Source organism: Scophthalmus maximus, chromosome 22, assembly GCF_022379125.1.
Source record: "Scophthalmus maximus strain ysfricsl-2021 chromosome 22, ASM2237912v1, whole genome shotgun sequence".
NCBI lineage: Eukaryota > Metazoa > Chordata > Actinopteri > Pleuronectiformes > Scophthalmidae > Scophthalmus > Scophthalmus maximus.
The window spans coordinates 3337150-3357307 of NC_061536.1; the positions used below are offsets into that span (position 1 = coordinate 3337150).

At 45.7% G+C, this 20158-nt stretch overlaps 1 protein-coding gene across 1 annotated transcript; it reads right to left on the reverse strand.

Moving 5' to 3' along the window:
- Positions 1 to 10: 10 nt before the first annotated feature.
- On the reverse strand, positions 11 to 19935 carry tax1bp1a (Tax1 (human T-cell leukemia virus type I) binding protein 1a). The gene is made up of 18 exons (XM_035620328.2): positions 19739 to 19935; positions 18619 to 18763; positions 18120 to 18334; positions 14894 to 14996; positions 14123 to 14313; positions 13588 to 13743; positions 10824 to 10972; positions 9990 to 10080; positions 9677 to 9862; positions 9280 to 9531; positions 8866 to 9057; positions 8056 to 8128; positions 7182 to 7681; positions 4993 to 5079; positions 4000 to 4186; positions 3693 to 3901; positions 2628 to 2710; positions 11 to 1629 (listed from the first exon to the last, which is right to left on the reverse strand). The coding sequence occupies exons 3-18, from the start codon at positions 18306 to 18308 to the stop codon at positions 1419 to 1421; spliced, it is 2859 nt and encodes a 952-aa protein (XP_035476221.2). The 5' UTR covers positions 18309 to 18334; positions 18619 to 18763; positions 19739 to 19935; the 3' UTR covers positions 11 to 1418.
- Between the last annotated feature and the right edge of the window lie 223 nt (positions 19936 to 20158).

Genomic DNA, 20158 nt, shown 5'->3' on the forward strand with positions numbered 1-20158 from the left:
GTTAGTGAAATGCATTTAGACAAGCTTACTTTATTCATAGAGATCTTTTGCAGTTCACACTTAAAACCACCATCCAGACATTCTCGTGTGAAAACGGCAGCATCGGACACATGACGCACGCACGCGCACACATACACACACACACATTTGCCTTGTGATTACTGGGCATGTGCAATTTTTAAAGCCTGATTAAAACACTGTCAGGGGGTTTACACTTTGTAATGAAAGAAAATAAGACAAGCGGCCGCATGAAGCCCAGCGGGGAGACGCACAAATGACATTCACTCATGAGGGCCGACGTGGAGCTGCGCACAAAGAAAAGACGTTCTCACAGTTCTAACTTCAAAAAACGTGGAAGTACGTAACAATAACCAGTGTATCTCAGTGTCCCGCAGTCTATTCGAACCGTAAAACATGATAGAACATCCCTCCGCCCGGCTTTTTGTGGAGCGACCAAAGAGCAGAAAGTGCACACCAGGAAGTCAAACATCGTCGGTCCGTCATTCTTTCATCACGGAAAACATGAGGGAAGTAACAGTGAGGGGAGGGGGGGGGGGGGGGGCGGGGTCACGACAGTTATTCACAAGTCTCTCCACAACTCCCACTTACTTTCATATGTACAGTACATTCAGAATAAAGCCTTATTTAGTGCAGATACATGAAAACATAGTGCTGTTTTTTTTGTTGTTTCGTTTAAACCGTCTGATGTCCCGCAAAACACCGTCACACGTTCAGCAGCTCAGGAGAAGTCAAAGATCCCTTCCCGAGTCAGGAAGAAAAAATCTCCACCGCACCCATTGCCCTTTATATCCTCACGCGGATGACTCTTTAAGACATCACGTATTCAGATCTCTCTCTCTCTCTCTCTCTCTCTGCATTTACACTAAAAAAAGAAAGAAAAGATGAAGCACTTTCTTAGCTGCTTTATCACAAGAGAATCCCACTTAATGTAAAGAGACATTCAGGGCAGTGAAGGAGAAAAGAAGATACTAAAGATACTTAATCCTTGGTTCAAAGCTCCTGCTACAATTCACTCTCTTCGCTTGAACGGCTGCGGTTTTGTCGTGTTGAACTGTTTTAAAAACACAGAATAAAAAGCATGCACTTCCGATGGTGCTTTATGAAGCAGAAGGACGAGCATAAAAAAAATGATAGAAAAGTAAAAGGCCGTGGCACTTTTCCAAAGTATTAATGATCCTTTTTACCCATTTGTGCATTTAGGTGAACGCTACCCTGCTGAAGAAACACCTCGGTGTGAGCACGGCCTCCGCTTCCCTTCACAGGAGAACTACATTCTTTTCCAACGTTCGGGAACCAAAAAGTGCTCATGATTGTATATTAACGAGACAACTTAACAATAAACCCAGATAAAAATGAACTAATAGCGGACAACACACATTGTATAAATATTAAAACCTTCACTCGATTTGCTCAAAGTTGAGCACGTGGCCGTCGAAGTGCGTGAGGACGTGCCTCTCGAAGAGCTGCTGCTGACAGTTGAGGGGGAACTGCTCGGAGCAGACGGGGCAGATCTTCCAGTGGCTCTCGACGTGCTGCTCGAAGCTGCGCTGCTCGAAGTGCGGCGGGAAGATCACCTCGCACAGCGGGCAGCGCTTGTGGACGTCGTTGCTGGGGAGATAAGAAAACGTCACCTGAAGTGAGAATACTGTGTATGACAGCGTGGTGTTTTTTTGGCACTGTCTCTATCTACAGAACGTTATATAAGTAATGAATTTCAGCACCTGGACATGTAATCGTTGAGTCACTGGGGTTGTGCAACAACGGAATTATTATTTTGTGCTACTCCCTGTCAGAGCCTGGGCCTTTGGCTGCTATTCTCCGAGCCACTGGAACGGTCTGACTGAGGACCTGAGAGCAGCTGCAAGTGTTGACATCTTTACACGTGAGCTTCAAACCAAACCTGTTCAGCCTGGCTTTTCATTGAGCAGTTAATTTGGGGCATATTATTTATTATATGTGGTTATATTATTGTATTTTCATTGACTTATTTTATTGCATTGGTGTTGTAACTTTCATTCTATTTTACTGGTCCTTTAATTATTATCATTGCAATTATTATGTTTTTATTTCCTTTTACTGACAATTACTTTTATGTCATTTCAATTTACCTTTGCTGATTTTAAAATTTTTTAATTTATTGTGTTTTTTCTGTCTTTCATAATCAGCATTTATTTGGTCCTTTACATTTTTTATTTTATTTTATGTTTTATTCCATTGTCAGCATTTTTATTTGTTCTCAATTGTGAAGCACTTTGACCTGCACTAACCTGTAAGAAAGGCGCTATGCAAATTAAGTTTGATTGAGTGATTTTTACCGTATGATTTTAAGAATGGGAATGAAAAAAGTACACAACATCTGAGCGTCAATGAATATATAAGATTTTCTGATCTTTTAAAGACTAAATTATTAATATATTGATCAAAAAATTAATTGGCAATATATTCATAAATATCATTAAATGCAGCCCTATGCAATTGTGAAAATAAGACACCTACCCACTTTCTGGAGTCAGTTAACCACTTTGCAGGTATTTTCAAATTAGCCTTTGTGTTGCTTGTTTTTTCTTTCTTTCTTTATTATGATTTATTGTGAGTAGGTGTGGTACCTGGAGTCAAAGCAGAAGCTGCCTCTTGCCTCAGTGCGTCTACTGGACCGATGGTCGCAGGAGGGTTTGGCCCCGTCAGCAACCTACAGAACACAACACAAGCACATTATAAAAAAAGGATTGTCACTTCTCCACTTACAGAGCCCTAATACTGTACACCTGCAAACAAAAACAAAGGACATGGGCCGAGACATTTTAGAGATTAGCGCACAATCCTGCCTCACTAGTCCCTGTTCAATTTGCTCCCAAACAACCAAAGATTTAATCCAACGGGCACCAACTGATCTGAGGTCCGTCCCTGTGCTGAATCCCTCTTAATTACGCTCTCCCCGGCCCCTCGTTGTCTTCGTCTCTCCCGAGTTCTCCGTTAATTAGAGCTCTATGCAAATGTGTTCAAAGCCTCCTCTTTTAAGGGCAAGCTGCGTTTTCCCTTTATTCAGCGCGTAGGAGCACTCCAGAGACGGAGACGGAGGCGAAGTGAGCAAGGGATTACCATGACAGGAATTCACTGGCTGCAAAGCACACAGATAGAGATCAAAATGTGTGTGTGTTGTGTGTATTTATGCTGATTTTAAGGCGACTTTAAATGTTTTCCTTTTATCTACTGGATCAGTAAGCAACACAACCATCCTACTTATTAATACTACCAGACATGTAGCTCGAGGTTATTTGTTCAAATTGATGGTCGTTTTCTGCTTTGGACAGAAGCCAGGCTGTTGGCATTGAGTTAGCCACGATACTAACGCCGCCCCTAGTTAACGCTAGGAGCCAAAATACGAAGTAGGAGCTTCAGTGGAAAAACTTCTTTCTTCTCCGTTATATCCAAAGTGGTGTCGACAACTTCCTGAGGAGCTCTGAGGAAAAGTACCTGCGTCCTTACTGGCGTCTTGCAGCTGCAGCGTCTTCAAACCAAACAATGACCACGCGGCTAGGGGCACGAAAGTTCTTTGTTGCCTCTGTAATTAATACAGATACTCCAAAAAATTTCCACTTAAGAGTCCCTGTCTGCCTGCCAGCCACCAGCCTGCTATTTTTTATTTGGTGTGTGTGTTTATATGTAATTACAGTTCTTGGCTCCTCTGGTGGATGCTCCAGGCTCTCGGGGGGGCTCGTGCTGCGCGAGGGCTGAATGCAGACCACCTTTCGATCCCAGCCAGGTGCCCCGGCGTCGGGGCTTTGCGGGGTCATCGGGGGTGCACAAGGAGGGATGCAGGGTGGCGCCTCAGGTGGCGGACGGGACATGTGCTCAGGAGACAGAGCAACATCCACCCGGTCTAAAGCAACAAAAAAAAACCCAGTAACACATGGGAACAGTTACCGAGAAAAGGCAAGTGCAGAGCAACTGAGAGCATGGACGAACGATTCCTCTCACCTCTTGTGGTGTCGGTGGAGTAGGGATTGCCGTACTGCAACTCAGCGGGCCTCTGCGGCACCAGCGGCGGAGGGGAGGGGTCCTGGGGGTAGGGCAGCGGGTAGCGCAGCACCATTGGCAGCCTGACCTCGGCACCCTGAACACCGGCCTCCTGCTCCCTCTGCCTGCACACGTAACACTGCAGCTCCTGGAGGAGCGAGAGAGAGAAAGAGCGTCCATCTTTGGAAATAAATGCTGTATTATATCTTTGCATATTCATTAAGTGCACATTTTCACAGTTGGGACCACACAGACACCAGGTCCTTCCAGCTCAAGAGTTAAGTTTCCGTCGACACTGCTGCTGCCCTTTGTGATTATATCTGAAGCAGGAGCATTAGTACCCTACTCATTACTGTAATGGGTGTCAGACTCTGGCTCCCTCTGCTCTGGCTTTGCTGATAGAGGCACTCGCCCCCCTCTCCCTACTCTACTTCCCTCCTTACTCTCGCTATATCCCCCCACCCCCTTTCTTGATGACTTCATTAGTGCGCTGCTATCAGGTTTAACATTTAAACCAGGGTTGGGAAGGTGAAACAGACACGTCGCGTGGCATTTGCACCGTCTAATGGCACCGTACCGACGGGCGAGAGGAGCAAGTGTAGATGTTTTAATTAGAGGGTAGTGGGGAGTATGAAGGGAAGGGAAAATTTACAGAGAGGAGCTCAGACGCCACACTTAAAAAAGGTGATGATATTTCAATGGAATTCAATTGAAAGCCCGCATTATCTACATAAAGTGTACGAGATCTTCAGTCTGCAGCTTCACGGAGAGATTGGAATTCGGATAGTTTATAGCCTTTTTAAGATTTCAACTAACCTTAATTCACGTTTTGTTATCAAAACTGCAAAAGTACTGTTACTGTACGGAAAAAAGATCCAGTTATGGTTTATTATATACAGCTAATACACGCTGCGGAGCCACAATATTGAAGTAGGGACACGTCTCACGCTTTACCTCCTGTAGCTGCTCCTTGTCTCTGAGAGCCTGGGCGAGGCTGCGTTTCAGCTCTGTCACCTCACTGGCTCGCTCTGCCATCTGCACCTACAGACAATACACACACACACACACACACACACACACACACACACACACACACACACACACACACACACACACACACACACACACACACACACACACACACACACACACACACACACACACACACACACACACACACACACACACACACACACACACACACACACACACACACACACACACAAAACCATTAACATCATGACAGAGATCATAAAATGTGTTATTTCCTTAAGAGGCATCAGTAACTCCAGCCTCTCTGTTAACAACAGCCTTTTAAGTTTCTTACTGTTGAAGATGATGTGACGCTCTCTTGTATTTTCTTACCAGGACACAATGAGTTACTCTTTCCTCTCTTTCTTTTTGAGTAAGCATTTTTCAATTTTCTGCCAAGTGACTCAATGGGCTCCGAACGTCACTTACTACACTAATTAATGCCAGATTCACTCGGTTAAAATGATTGATTTTATGTCGGCACTGAAAGAAAACCTCTTCCCCTTTTTCTTGCTCTCAGGTTGGATTTCCACTCCATTTATGTCAACTGACGAAGAGGAATAGCAGTAAACACACACGAAAAATAATTGGTGTTTCTGGATTTTTATTTTAACCTAGAGCGATTTCAAATGTGTGGCTGAAGCCAGAGAAGCGCGGTGTGTACAGGTCAGACTGGGGCAAACCAGGGGGTCGTAGTAAATATCTGTCCTCCTAACAGGACTGACCCTGTGGGAGAGTTTACATGACTAGTTGCCGGCTCTCCTCTTATTTCATCCCATTACAAAGGTTCCAATTCCCTCCTCTCCCGTGGTTTCTCTTTCTGCTTCATGTCTGTCTGTCTCTCCTACTTCTTTCACTCTTAAATTCTGTTCGCTTCTCCCCCCCTCCTCTTTCATCTCCTTTTTGTCCTCTCTCGCTCAGCCCCGGCTCTTTCATGAATTTACAGCGCGGCATTAGAGGGTTAAGTTCAGGTGAAGGGAGTGTGCAACAATGAATTTCTGCGCATCGCTCTCCCCTCTCGTCTCTACCCCGTCTAGTTCCTCTCCCTGCGCTCAATTCTCCGGCTGGTTGATGTAAACAGCCGTAAAGCATGGCTTTCTGCGGATGCCTCTCTCTTGTCAGTCTCTGGGGCCATTAAGAGTAGGCTCCGGGCACGGGGAACTCGCCTGAGATGGGAGACTCTATCGAAGACAGGGAAGAGTCTTATTTACAGCGTCGATAAACACACTCATTGTGGAGATTAAATGCCAGTAGGTACTTTGGCCGAGGCTCACACGCAAAATGCAGCAGGCCCACGTAGACGCAACGAGCTCGATACTTGTGCTGAGTCTCTCTCACACACACACACACACACACGCACACGCGCGCACACGCGCACGCGCGCACGCGCACACACACACACACACACACACACACACCCACACGCACACGCACGCAGTAACCTGGTAACTCTACTTAAATGCATGCCTAAATAAACTCTTGTGAATATTTGTGGTCTGCTATTTTTGCAAATAATAAACCAGGTAAGAAGTTTGTTTCAGCAACAATAAGAACATTTGTCTGAGCAAAGCTATACACACGCTCTGCTCGAATAGTAAAATATTTATTTTTCTGCTTTATTAGACTACTTTCTATACGTGAACAGAAAATTATTCAGCACCGATCAGATTTTGATAAAAGATTGAGTAACTGACAAAGCAAAATTTAGCCTTTGCAGGTTCTATCTTTTCACGGTTCAAGGTTTTCACTGCTTTGAAAACGTCACCTTGGGCTCTGATAAGGATTTTTCATTATTTCCTGCCATTTTATGGACTAAATTGACTAATTTGAAGGCTAATCAATAATGAAAATAATCGTGAGTTAAAACGCTAATTTTGCACCAAATTTGGCCTGCCACAGGATCACATTTGCGAGTCTACACTGGAGCATGCGTGTTGTTTTGACCCATTTTAATAAAGGAAATGTTTTGCTGAGTGTGTGCTGGGGGCACAGGGGCTGCCTTGCTCAAAGGGCTTGTACACTGCTGACATCCTCGCAGTCACAACTCTCTGAGCTTTGACTTATATGTGGTCATGTTGCCGCACTCTGTGGTCTGTGGGCGTATGCCTTACTCTGAATCGCTCCTCCTCATTGGCCAGTCGCTGTTTGAGCGTCTCGTTGATCGCGCACTGCTCCCGCCACTTCTCCTCCATCATCGCCAGCTCTTCCTCCACCGAGCAAGTCTGCTCCTTCTCCGCCGAGCTCCTCCCCTCCACCTCCAGCAGCAGCTGCTCCTCCGCGCCTTCCCTCCCTTCCTCCGCCTGCAGAGCACTGTCCGCCTCGGCACCCAGCCTCTCGTCCTCCACCTCTACCCAGCTCGTCATCTTCAGGCTCTCCTCCGGCAGGCTCTCCTTCTTCTCCTTCGTTTCTTTCTTTTCCCTTTCACCGTCTTCATTTCGTTTCCCCACTTGCGCAACCTCAGCCTCGGCCCTCTCCTTCTGCAGGTTCTCTATCTGCCTGTCTTCTGTTTCTGATCTGATGTTTGTATCGGTGTATGTAGTTTCCCTGTTAAGGAGCTCTGGGTCAACTGTTATCTCAGCTGCTTCTTGTAGGACTGCAGTAGCTATATTCCCTGTGAAAACACAGAAGATATACATCATCATCTGGACATCCTCTGCTTTGATTAAAGTCTTACTACTAACTATGAAGGGCTCGTTTAGGATATTTTTTTATGTAATCACTTCTTCACAATTTTCCCTATGACACTTGCAAGGACACTCCAACTCTGCTTTTATTTTATTCCCATGTTTTAAGATGGGGTTCATGTGTCTCGGTGAAAAGAGCAATAGTAATAGCATAGTGAAAGAAAGAAAGTATTTCGTCGTGTAAATGTGAGCCGAATCGCTGACAGTGAAATATCTCTTGCCAACCAAGCATTATGGTTTATTGAGGAGACTGTTGGTGAAAATAAATGGAACCCAAATGTCTGTTTTTATGCATGCACACCTGCTGTGGGTGATTCTGGACTCGGGGTCAGCGGCTCCTGTGTCGTTTCAGTGGATGCATTTCTTTTTGGCTCCTGCGAAACAAAACATTAACACAATCTGATTACACCTAGTTGTTTATAGGTGTAAAAAACTATCTTAGGGTCATGTTTAATTTCAGACATTTATTTTATGCCAAGGTCACACTACAGGATTTTAGGGATTGATGGGACTGATTATTTCGCTCGTTGACAAATTTTGGGATTGGCCGAATCCCCAGATAAGAGCCAAACGGTGTTCGATTGGCAGTTGGCGATCGCAATTGTTTGTACTCTTCGAAGACACGATTGGACTACAGCCAATCAAAGCGCAGGATAAGGTGAGTTTAAAAAAAAGGCATCATCTGTGAACTGGATGACAGAATTCGGACTCATTTGAACAGTCACCTATGGTCCCCTTGTGTGTATGTGTGTGTGTGTGTGTGTGTGTGTGTATATCTCTATCCCTGTGTGCGTAATCAGATTTTTAAATGTGTAATAGAATCTGCAAATGCGTAGTGATATTTGCAAATGCGGATAGGAATCTGCTAATCAGCTGCAACGGGAGTCAAGCGGAATGGGAGGTCACACTAGTCCGCGGTTTCTCCAGGTGAAGGACTGTGTAGTGTGTGACCCTCTCTCACCAGCCAGTCGTGTAGTATTAACTCGCAACGACTGCAAGACTCCTGATCACAACAAGAACAGCAAGTCGTGTGGTGTGAACTGCACAGCGGCCTGGCGACTTTGAAAGTGTAGTCTGAGCTTGGCATCAGTCTCACTATGCAGTGACTCACCCCCTGTGACTCAGTTGTGTTCAGTTTAGCCACCTGCCTGCGGAGGCGCTGACACTCCCGGTATTTCTCCTTGTAGTGTTCGGCAGCCATGTGAAGGCGCAGCTTCAGCTCCTCCACTTCCCTCTGCAGCTCGGCCTCTGCTTCTGACACTACCGTCATACTGGGTGTCACCTCCCCACTGGTCCCGACACCCTGAAACAGAATAAAGAGGAGGAAAAATTGTTTGTGTCTGATTTAAAGCAACACAGGAGGCAATACAAAAATGCACTCCTTTATGAAGCTAAACATAGCTCACATTTTAAAATAGATGAACATTGACTTTCCTTCACCCTCAGATCATTAGCCTCTTTTTTCCCCCTTGCCTATCACATCACAGAGAGTGTACGATACAAATGAAGGGGTTCGAACACTGACCACTTCCTTCTGTGCAGTGCTCCTCATGCGGTCCAGCTGGCTCTCCATGCGTTGGCACTCGGCCTGAGCATCAGCTAAACTGGCGCGGAGCTTGTCGGCCTCCAAGCGGGCGCGGTACAGCTCCGTCATCGTGTGGTCCCGGGCGCTGGCTGAGTCACGGAGCTCCGAGGCCAGCAGGGAGGCCTGCTGCCGGGACGCCTGCAGCTGCTCCTCCGCCTGACGGAGCTGCTCACGCACACGGGCCAGCTCTGCCTAAAGACATGTATAAAAGAGATTCATAAGGAGATTAACTAAAGATTTTACCAAAATAATGCACAGATATAAGTTTGGTAGACATGCAATGAATGTGGAAAATGGAAAATGTATCACTTCTATTAATTTTCTATACAAACACTACCTTGTCAGTCTTGTGCGCCAGCAGCTCTTTCTCTAGGCTGTCCCGCTGGGCAACACAGGCTCTGAGCCTCTCCAGCTCCTCCTGGAACTGGGCAATGGTCACCTCCCGGTTCAGCTCCACTGCTTTCAACATCTGGAGCTCTGCGCTCAGCTTAGTGTTCTCTAACTCGGTGCTGCGCAGGTGGGCCTAAACACGCGACCACACAGACAAAGGGAAAAATTGCAACGGTAAGACAGGATCCCATAGGCTTTGTTTCGTCAAAATGAAGCTTTCCGTTAAATCTGCCTTTTCGCCATGAAGGGCCGTCTCCCACCTTGTAGAGGTCTCTTTCATCCTTCTCATTCTTCAGTTGGCTCTCCAGACTGTCTCTCTCTGCCGTCAGTTTCTTCAGACGATCTCGCAGACTGGGACAAATAAATAAGGTTTGTGAAGCTTCCATCAACCCATTGGTTAAACTAAAGCGTCACAATACTCGAGATGTCAAGGTATCAAGGAAAAGTCCCATTATTGTTCAGCTACATAGGCAACTTGGTCAGACCGTGGTGCTTCGTGGATTTTGCTAAAGGCTAAGCGGACATATCTCCACAGCAGTTTTCAGACATGAACTCCAGGAAAGTTGGGTCTGGAGATTTTTTTTGGGAGTCTGCTGTTCACATATGAAGAACGAAACCAGGACATTGTCCAAGTCAGACACGCTGACAGCAGCAGAAACACTTCCGAACATTCAGGCAATGTGTGGGGTGAGGCGCGAGCAGGCAGGAGGCAGGACACGGTGATAATTCAGCGGCTGAAAACCAACGTTACGAATTTGCTATGAATCTCCCAGAGAGTATTCTTACATGGGCTCACTCAGACATTTTCTGAAAATTTTACTAGGGGGCTGGCAGGTAAAGTGCCAGCCCCCTAAGTGGAAGAAGCCCGGACTACAGTGCAAGTCTGAAAGCAGCTTATGCAAGATGTAACACTTCCTGGTCGGATCCGTTTTTGGTTAAGTATTGTGGAGACGGGTGGAATGATGAAAATGTTGTGGAAGCAGAAGGCAGGCAAGAAATCCTCCTTGAACACAGTTATTTTAACAGTCACTCACAAGTCCTCACACAAATGGCCCTGGGTGATTGATGGACATGTGTAAGCGTTCCACGCTCACCAATCGAGCTCCGTCTCTTTCTGCAGGCCTCTCTGACTCACTCCCAGCAGGTCCTCCTCCAGCTGGCGGACCCGGTCCGTGGCCTCAGTCAGCCTCCTCCTCACCTCCTCCCTCTCCTCTGACAGGCCCTGCGACGAGCGCAGCAGCTCCTGCGGGACAGATGGGCACATGTGGATCATGCCGACAGGTGCCGTGGCCAATCAGAGCAGCCGAATCAGCCGCTGAACGTGGCAGAGGAGAAAACGTGCCGGACTGAAGTACGAATGCATTGGCGTTATTCATGATTAATCACAGATGTTTATGTTTTCATGTGGCGCAGGACATGTGGTCATGTTGTATTACACTGCTGTATTTACTTTTATGCTTTTTTACATATTGTATTTATCATTTATAGCTATACACTCAGTTCATTTTCTGTTTCCCACCTCTCCAGCATATTTCTAGCACAGCTACAAAAAGCGAAATTCTCCTCCGGGGAATCTGTAAAATCTTATCTTGTCAGTCACAAAACACCGGTTACAAATTAGGACTTTTGATTGATGCCAAACACAAATTCATCATCTGAAGTTACTGAAACTTTTGGTTGAATCTGAATGAATCTGCCTAAGCATTAGTGAACTCCTCAAAACAAATTCCTGCTATCGCCCCACAGATAATGTTAAGTCTGTCATATCCACGTGTTGCCTGTTGAGGAAATGCCTTGTTTGAACTTGGAGCGAGTCAGCATGTGAAGAACATTAAATCACTCATAGGACAGAACAACATACCTCTGCACACACGCGTCTTTCTATTTGCAGCACGCCCACACACATACTCACTGACACACACTTGGGAGGACGGACACACAGCTACACACACACTCAAGGACATATGGAGACAGAGTGCAGCCATCAATCCAAAAAAGATATGCACACACCAATGCATACTCAGGCCTGTCTCCCTCTGGGCTTGGCTCTGCGTAGATTCCTGTATGATTTTTACAGCTGGCATTCGGAGAGCACTTTAGCAGTGCATAAAGACCTTATAAAAAGTGTAGTCATAAAATTAGCAGCCACAAAATATGTACTTATGTTTTCATGTTAAACTCAAAGGATATTTTTGTCAGCAAGGCGTGAGCTAACGCACCTACTGTAAATGCCCTACAAAGAGACACACACACACACACACACACACACACACATACACACACACACACCTACTCGCACAAGTCGTATATCTACAAATGGACGTGCCTGTTGAATGAAAAGCAGAACGGTAATAACTGTGTGTGTCTGTATTACAACGTAATTTATGGCGAAGTTGTCCTTTATAAAAAAAAAAAAAGAGCAGCGGACTAACTCGAAGCAGCCTGCTCTCACTCTGAGCTTGGACCTGAGAACTGCACCAGGGGGCGATAAGAGACTAGATTCTAACTCTCAAAACCATCGTCAAGTTTCACAACCGACCTCTCTGCTTACACAGAGTTTCCTTGAGTTGACTGGTTTTAGGTGCAGCGTGTGCCAAGTTACTGCTCATCACATGAGCAACTCATAAAGCACTAAAATGTGAAATCTGACTAATCGTGGTGAATGAGGAAGGCATGAGGGTTAAACCAGATTAAATCAGTTTTGAGGGTTTACACGTTTTTCTCATTTTATTCTGATTGAGGTTTCTAAATGTTTTTTTGTTTTTTTATCTACCTTTCCTGAACAAAATAATCTATTTTCTTGACATGCCAATAAAGTAGCTCGGAACTGAAATCACTGCAAATTGATAGGGAGAGACAGACGGGAGGAAAATAGACAGTGAGAAAGCAGTGGCCACTGAAATCGCGTGACTGAGTGGTGTTTGTCCCTGAGGCTGGGCAGGGCTCTTTTTTCTGGCAGGCGGTTTTGCGGACTACCCTCCTCATTCCACACACAGACTAAAAGGGTTTGCAAACGGGTGGCATAATGAGTGTGTTTGTGTGTGTGTGTGCGCACACTTGTGCATGTGTGAATGCACATTAGAAAGGCCTTGTGGTGTGGAACCCAAATGTGAGTGTGAGTGAGAAGGGGGGCAGTTTGTGAATGTGTGTGAGCGTGTGCGTGCGTGTATGTGTGTGTGTGTGTGTGTGTGTGTGTTTGTGTGTTTGACGTCATGTTTGTTCACTCTGTGGTTGCGATGGCACCTTCCCTGACGCCAGATGCCCGAGAAAACGGCGTCCCAATTCCGTTCTGGCCCACTGAATTGGATCGTTAAAAAAGGAGAGAAACACTGGCACGCACGCGCACGCAAACAAACACACACACACACACACACACACACACACACACACACACACACACACACACACACACACACACACACACACACACACACACACACACACACACACACACACACACACACACACACACACACACACACACTCACAAACAAATGAACACACTTATGCACACACTCTTTGTGTGTCTCTAAAACAGGGACATAGATTATTCATGAATTCGGGCTTTTGAAGTTTTCAGACCTGTGATCGCTGGTGAGGAACCGGCTCCACAGACACATGTGCAAACAGAGACTAAACGTCTCCGTACGCACTCACCTCTGCACGTGTACACACGCTTGCACAAACACACTGGAACTACCCCCATTTTCAATTTCAATGTTGTATACATCAAACTCTACCGAGTCATCCTAGATCCTCTTCTTACAATTGATTATGTTTGCTGTGATTGCAGAAAAAACACAGTGCTCCTCTCCATGCATGCCTTTCTGCTACTGTGTCACCTCAGCCCCTCCCAACCTGGTTGTGTGTCCGCAGCAGACAGCATGTCTCCCTCTCCTGCTCCCGCTCCCTGGCCAGTCGTTTCTGCTCCTCCTGCAGCTGTTGGTTCTCCCCCTCCAGGAGCCGCATGGCCTTCAGCAGCTCCCTGCGCCCCTGCTGCGCCTCCTCTACTCTCTATAAAGCAGGACAGAGGTTAAGGAGAGACGAGAGGGGAGATGAGAACAGTACCTGCTCCTCAAAGATTCTGGTGTTAAATTTTCAAGCCCATCTGTAGGACAGTCAAGTCCGCGACAATTAATACTATACTGAATTATACTTTGTGTTGTTTTCATGGAAGCCTATAGGACAATAATATAATAAGTTATTAATGCCAAAAGGGGAATTAGTGCTCTACTCTTCCCCCTACTCAGTGAGGTCAGAGGTCACGTCGGGCAAGCACAGCACCTGTGGATCTGTCAGGGACTAGTGCTTCGCTATGAGACCATTTATTGGGTGTAAAGTCCCCAGAAAGATGGGAAACTGAAAGAAACTGAAAGAAAGATGGGGGGCCTACCTCTAACAGGCCAGTCTTTGTGGTGACAACCAGTATGTCCGAGTTGCTGTCGTCCTCGGTAACAGTCAGCAGTTCTTCGGTGGGAGTAGAGGACCTGAACTGGAAGGGCGTGCTCGCCCCTCTGATGTCACCAGTGTGGGTGACGTAACAGAACTGGTAAAACTCCCCGTCAGATTTAGGTACATAATATCCTACAAGACAAAGAAATAAAAGAGTTAAATTCACTTTTTGTTTCCAGTTGGGACAAAAAAATACTACACCGTATGAAAGCAGTGAGCACTGTCGCTTTCACACAGCACGGTGGCAAATTAATTTATCAGGAAGCGGTGAATGTTTTCGCAAGGTAACACATCATATATGCCGATGAGATCTCACCGGACCATTACGGATGTGTTAGGCCTGGTTCTCTGGGACGGAGGAGTTAAGTACAAAAACCTCCGGCGGCCAACTGCTTTTACTGACTCCTGACACACCACAGCGCGCTCTCATATTTTCACTGTATAATATCTGACCCTTCCAGGCCCAGTAAACCAGTTTGTGGGCTCTGAATGAGTACGTGTGTATGTGTGGGGTTTGAGAGGTGCTCAGGTCCCAGGCCGCAGTTTGCGGCTGTGTTCCCTTATTAAATAAAAGTGCTGCTTTTTATACAGGCTGTAAAATGGAGTTACTTTGGAATACCCTGAGTCTGTATAGGGGTGTGTGTGTGTGTGTGTGTGTGTGTGTGTGTGTGTGTGTGTGTGTGTGTGTGTGTGTGTGTGTGTGTGTGTGTACCTTGAAACACCACAGTCCTGTGCACAGTACTTCCTGGTTCATAGTTTTCAGGCATAGGAGACCAAAGGAACGTGTAGTAATCTCTGGCTGTGCTCCAACCCACCTTAGGAAGCGTTATAAAGAAAACGTGATGGACATGATGATCCAGCCTGACTGGACAGTGTGAAGTGACAAATATTATTTAAAAAAAGCACAAATTTCAAACTTATTGAGCATTAACATTTTATATTTGCTATCACATTTTTTCACTTGACAAAGGAATCTGGAAGATAACATAAAATTTTCAAGGCAAGAATGGAAGCATTTAAAACCATGCCCCCTCATTCTTCCACACACCTCCTCCTCCTCCCCTCACTTCCTACCCCTTCTGGGCTCACCGAAAAGAAAAAAAGAGGAGGCAGAGAAGGTGTGAGAATGGGGTGGGGAAGCAGGGGTGTACAGAGCTTTGTGTGTGACTCCTGAGACGGCACAGAATGTCCCACATGGAAATGGGGAAAGGAGTTTGGGGCGTGGGTTAGAGTGGAGAGGGAGGTAAGAACAGAGGAAGAAAAGGTGAAAATTTTATACAAAATGGCAAGGGAGATGGAATTCCATGAATTTCATTTGTTGTTAGGTGACAGACGATGACAGGGAGTTGTGAACATCATAACTCAGGCCCTGTGTCGTAAATCTGTCGCGCACAACGGCACGTTCTCCCCCGTCTGGGCTGCTCGCATTCATGCACACACCTCGTTCCAGCTCACATGTGCGATACATGTTTCGTGACTTTACAGGACTCACACTTGGACTGTGGTCAAGTCAACCACCTGTGCTACTGCGCGACACAAAAGTGGCACGAGAGACAAACCTTTTCATTTGGACAACTGCCATCTAATAATCATATAATATTATAGTTGAGGCAGTTGCCGGATGACTGTAAGCTACGCAGAAAATTACTGGCTGCACAAAACACTGGGAGCGGTTGCTTGCCTTTGTTTGATTTTTAAAATGAGCTGTACTATTTAAAACTCGATTAGTAAATTTTGCCAGTAAACTTCAAGTTACAGGAAACTACCAAGGAAAAAAACTTAGACTAGGCAAATATGTGACAAAGCATTTGGAAGCTATACCTGACGGTAAATCAACTGAGCCAGTCAAAGCATTTGTCAAAATCGCAGCTTAAATAATTCTGTTGCATGATACATAATTGCAGTGTTTGCCTTCTCAACCCATTACACTCAGTATAATGCAGTTCCAAACAAATAGTAATAGCAAGCATGGCAACCTGGGCCAGGAACATTCTTTCCATCTCCAACAGTATCTCAGTTGAGAGGCTTGGCCGCAGTGGACTCCTGCCAACACTGCTTGTGTGCTCACGTGTGTTTGCTTAAGAGAGAAGGGACATAAATAATTTTGCTAATTGTAGAGTGTAAGTTGACTGACATTTAGCTAGGTATGGAGTGGCATTCCAACACAGGAGTGATGTTATAAAATAATCACAGGCAAAGCAGCTATCAATCATTCAACCAAGGTGTGAGGGAACAGCATGATGACACGTTAATTATACACTCACACAACGGGTTTCTCCCTGCCGGCCCAACAAACATGCCACAACCAAAAAAAAGAGAGAGAGAGGCAGAGAGAGAGTGTGTGTGTGTGTGTGTGTGTGTGTGTGTGTGTGTGTGTGTGTTTTGTTGGTTAACCAAACTTTCACTAGACAAACAAAAAGAAAAAAATATTGTATGATTAATCACAAAATGCATCAAACGACTTGATGAGCTTGATTTGAATGTACACTGTTATGCACCGTTGACTGCGTGTACACGGTCTTACCAGGATCCGTTTTACTCTGGTACGAACATTATCAGCCACTAGGTGGTGTCTGAGCACAACTAAAATGAACACGGCCTGCCTGAGCAGTCTGAGTCATCCTTACAGCAGCTCAAGCTTTATAGCTCCCGTCTCTCTCTCTCTGAAACAGGTAACGCCTATAGATGAGAAAGCAAAGGGGAAAAACACTCTTTCCCTGAGTCATCTCTGCACAAAGGTTTTTGCCCCTTGGAGGCAAAAAAAACTCACGTTACAGACGAACATTGTTATCAATGTTGATCGTCGGCGCTCGGAGGCAAAGTCAAACCAAATAAATCATTTAGAATAATCCGGCACCCTGTTGACCCCCCCTCCCGATCTCTTCCAAACACCGAAGGCAAAACATAACATTGATAGGCATTTGTACAGTGTCAGCTCACTTCCTATTATATGAGCAAAGTGGATAATTATTATTTCTTAAAGCACATGTAAACACTAGCCTGTTTATACATGCGCTCCTGATAGAAGGCAAGAATTATCACAATTAAAATGAGCTTATCCTTATAATATATCTTGTCAGAATTAAATATGAATTAGATGAACACCCAGGGAGACAGACATGTATGTCAAAAGGATTAAAAGAAGTGCGGTGTGCTTGTTCCCCGACATGAAGCACTAACCATGAAACAGGTTTCATTAGCCGGGATTACAACAATTAAATTTTCCAATTGACTTTTTCCAAATAAACCCAGCATCTTTATTCTTTTTTAATTGAGCTGGTGGATTTGAAGTCGGTTCTTAAACAACGATAAAATGTTTGTCTTTTGACTTTATGAGACATTAAGTTTCCACGTTCACATTTCCTGTTAATTACGTGTGAGATTTGATGGCCTTGATAAAAGAGCGGAGCAGGAGGGAGCGTTGGTTAGCAGGAAGCGGAGAGGAGACTGATGGAAAGACAGAGGGGAAGCAGCAAGTGAAGAAAAGAGGTCCTAATAAGAATCAGAGTGGTTTATAAAGAACACCAAATGTTTGCCCCCCAGCGCGACCTACTGTAACCAGCCCACCGTGTACACTCTTCCTCTTTCTGCGTACAGAGGAACCACACCAAAGCTTGTGGTGATGTTTCAGGCATGTAGTGAAGAGTTTGGGCTTTAGTGTCGAGGCGGATGTATGTGTTAATCTGCCAAGTTCAAACCTATGGCCAATTAATGAAATCCTAACACATAATCCATGTCACAAATGCTTACGTAATGGGCTGGGAATAGCTCCAATCTCTTCAGGAGATCTTTGTAACACAAATGATTTCCGATAAGTAAAAGCCAGGTCCTTAAGTGAGTGTGTTTACTGTGTGTTTTACTGTGTGTGTGTGTGTGTGTGTGTGTGTGTGTGTGTGTGTGTGTGTGTGTGTGTGTGTGTGTGTGTGTGTGAGACGTACCTTGAAAATGCCAACCCAGTCTTTGGGGTGGGGCGTAATATAGGGGGTCAGGGTGTAGTGACACTCCAGGGGCGCCTGCGGCAGGAAACTCTTCCCCACATTCTGGAAGATGACGTGGGCAAAGTTGGACGTTTCCATGATGCTGACGCTGCTGCCAGGCGACGAGTCCACCACCTGGAACGATGACATTGTCTCCTGTCGGTCACTTCATTTGTCTGTAAAGGGAAGAGCAGCAGAGGAAAGGAGATGTATAACTCTGAGTCATGCACACACAAATCCAAAAATCTGTTAAACTCCTAAACCAGCTCAGAAAGTACGTATGAACGAGGTCAATAACTAATCTGAGGTGTAGTGATGTGAACACACAAATGTATGATGTATGCAGTACAGTACTTGAGATCCACCTAAAGTAGCTAAAGGTACATACCAAGTTCATTTTGTAGAGCAACGCTGCAGCCAACTATGCAGAGTAATGTGTTGTGTAATCTGGGGCACTTACCGAGCATATAAGACTCTTGTTGTCCGACTTTAGCCTTTAAGGTTGTGCCTCAAAACAGCAACAAGAATGTGGACAAGCACTGTCCTTCTTCGGCAAGAAAAAAGAGGCCCTTCGGCTGCTGCCTCTCAAAACCCACAAGGTTTTCCTTGAGGAGGACAAAAATGGACAAGAAAACGATTATGAATGTGGGACCTTTCCTGGTAATGGGAGTATTTTCATAGTGTGGTATTACACGTTGTGCATAAGAGGGAGAACGCCACGATTGGACTTGTCATAGTCAATGTAGTACAGTCCCGGTGGGAATGGTACAACTCAGCCCGTGAAAACAGTTTGTACTTTGTCCCTGAAGAGATGGGGGAAACACATGAGGTGAGTAAATGACGGGGGATTTAATCAGGCAGCGAACGCCAAAGGAAGGGATTCTTTTAGGGATATGTACAGTCCAGACTCTATGGAACATGTTAACTACAAAGCACCTTGAGAAAATATAATACTGAATTGCTCAAGCAGGTTGAACATTGAGATTGATGCACCGTCATCCCACTGTAACTATGCACCTTACAGCGACTCAGATGATTTGAACCTGCTCGCGATATGCCTTCTTCGGTTGGGTGGTGGGGAGAAGAGGGGGAAAAGAACAGCACAGAGTGAACGTGTGCAGCTCTCTGCAAGCGACGCGGCAACGTTGCATCGCCGTCCTCTGTTCACGATGTCCCGAGCGACGACGAGGGCTCAAACAGCGAGCCACCCTGCCCTACATTCTGTATCATGTGACTCAAACCCCTGGAATCCCGACCGGGAGAGAACGAACGCGCGAGTGACGCGAGTCCTCACGGAGGCTCGACTCCGCTAACCAGCTCCCATAACACCGCCCGTGCGCCGCGCCACGGCGAGACGACGCGCGGTCCGCGTGTCCCGGACGCGTGTCGGCACGGCTCTGTCGTGTTAACACTGGCCCGGTTAGCCAGAGGGATAATCTCATTTGCGGCGGCTAGGCAGCTAACATTAGCATGCGAACAGGCCATGTCGTGTCAAGTCACCAGCAGCTAGCTAAACATTGTCTGAGAGAGGCAGAGACATCGCAGGCGTCGATTTGACAGCTTGAAATTGAAAAGCGTACCCCCTGTTTCACATGCACTCCACTTGCAGGGGAAAGGAGTGAATTTCCGCCGGACAGGTCGAGGATTTCTGTCACTGTTCAACGTTGTTGTCAAAGCTCAGACGGTGATGCGTCTCTCTCCTCCTGAAGGAGCAGATGATGATGATGATGATGATGATGCCGTACTTCCGGGATGCTGCGCGGCGCTGAGGATGCTCACGAGGAGAAGGTAGATGCGGTCTGTAAGACTGAAAAGAGCTTTATTTATGATTTAATTTTATTTAAAAATATATGTTTTGATTCATAAATTGCTTTTGTTCTGGATATTTACGCTTTGCGACTTGAAACGATACAAGTGTACAAGTAGTTGTTTGAATCCGTTAAATGCAGCTCCCAATAATGCAAAACAACATTGTAGAGTTAATTATTCTAATTTTTTTA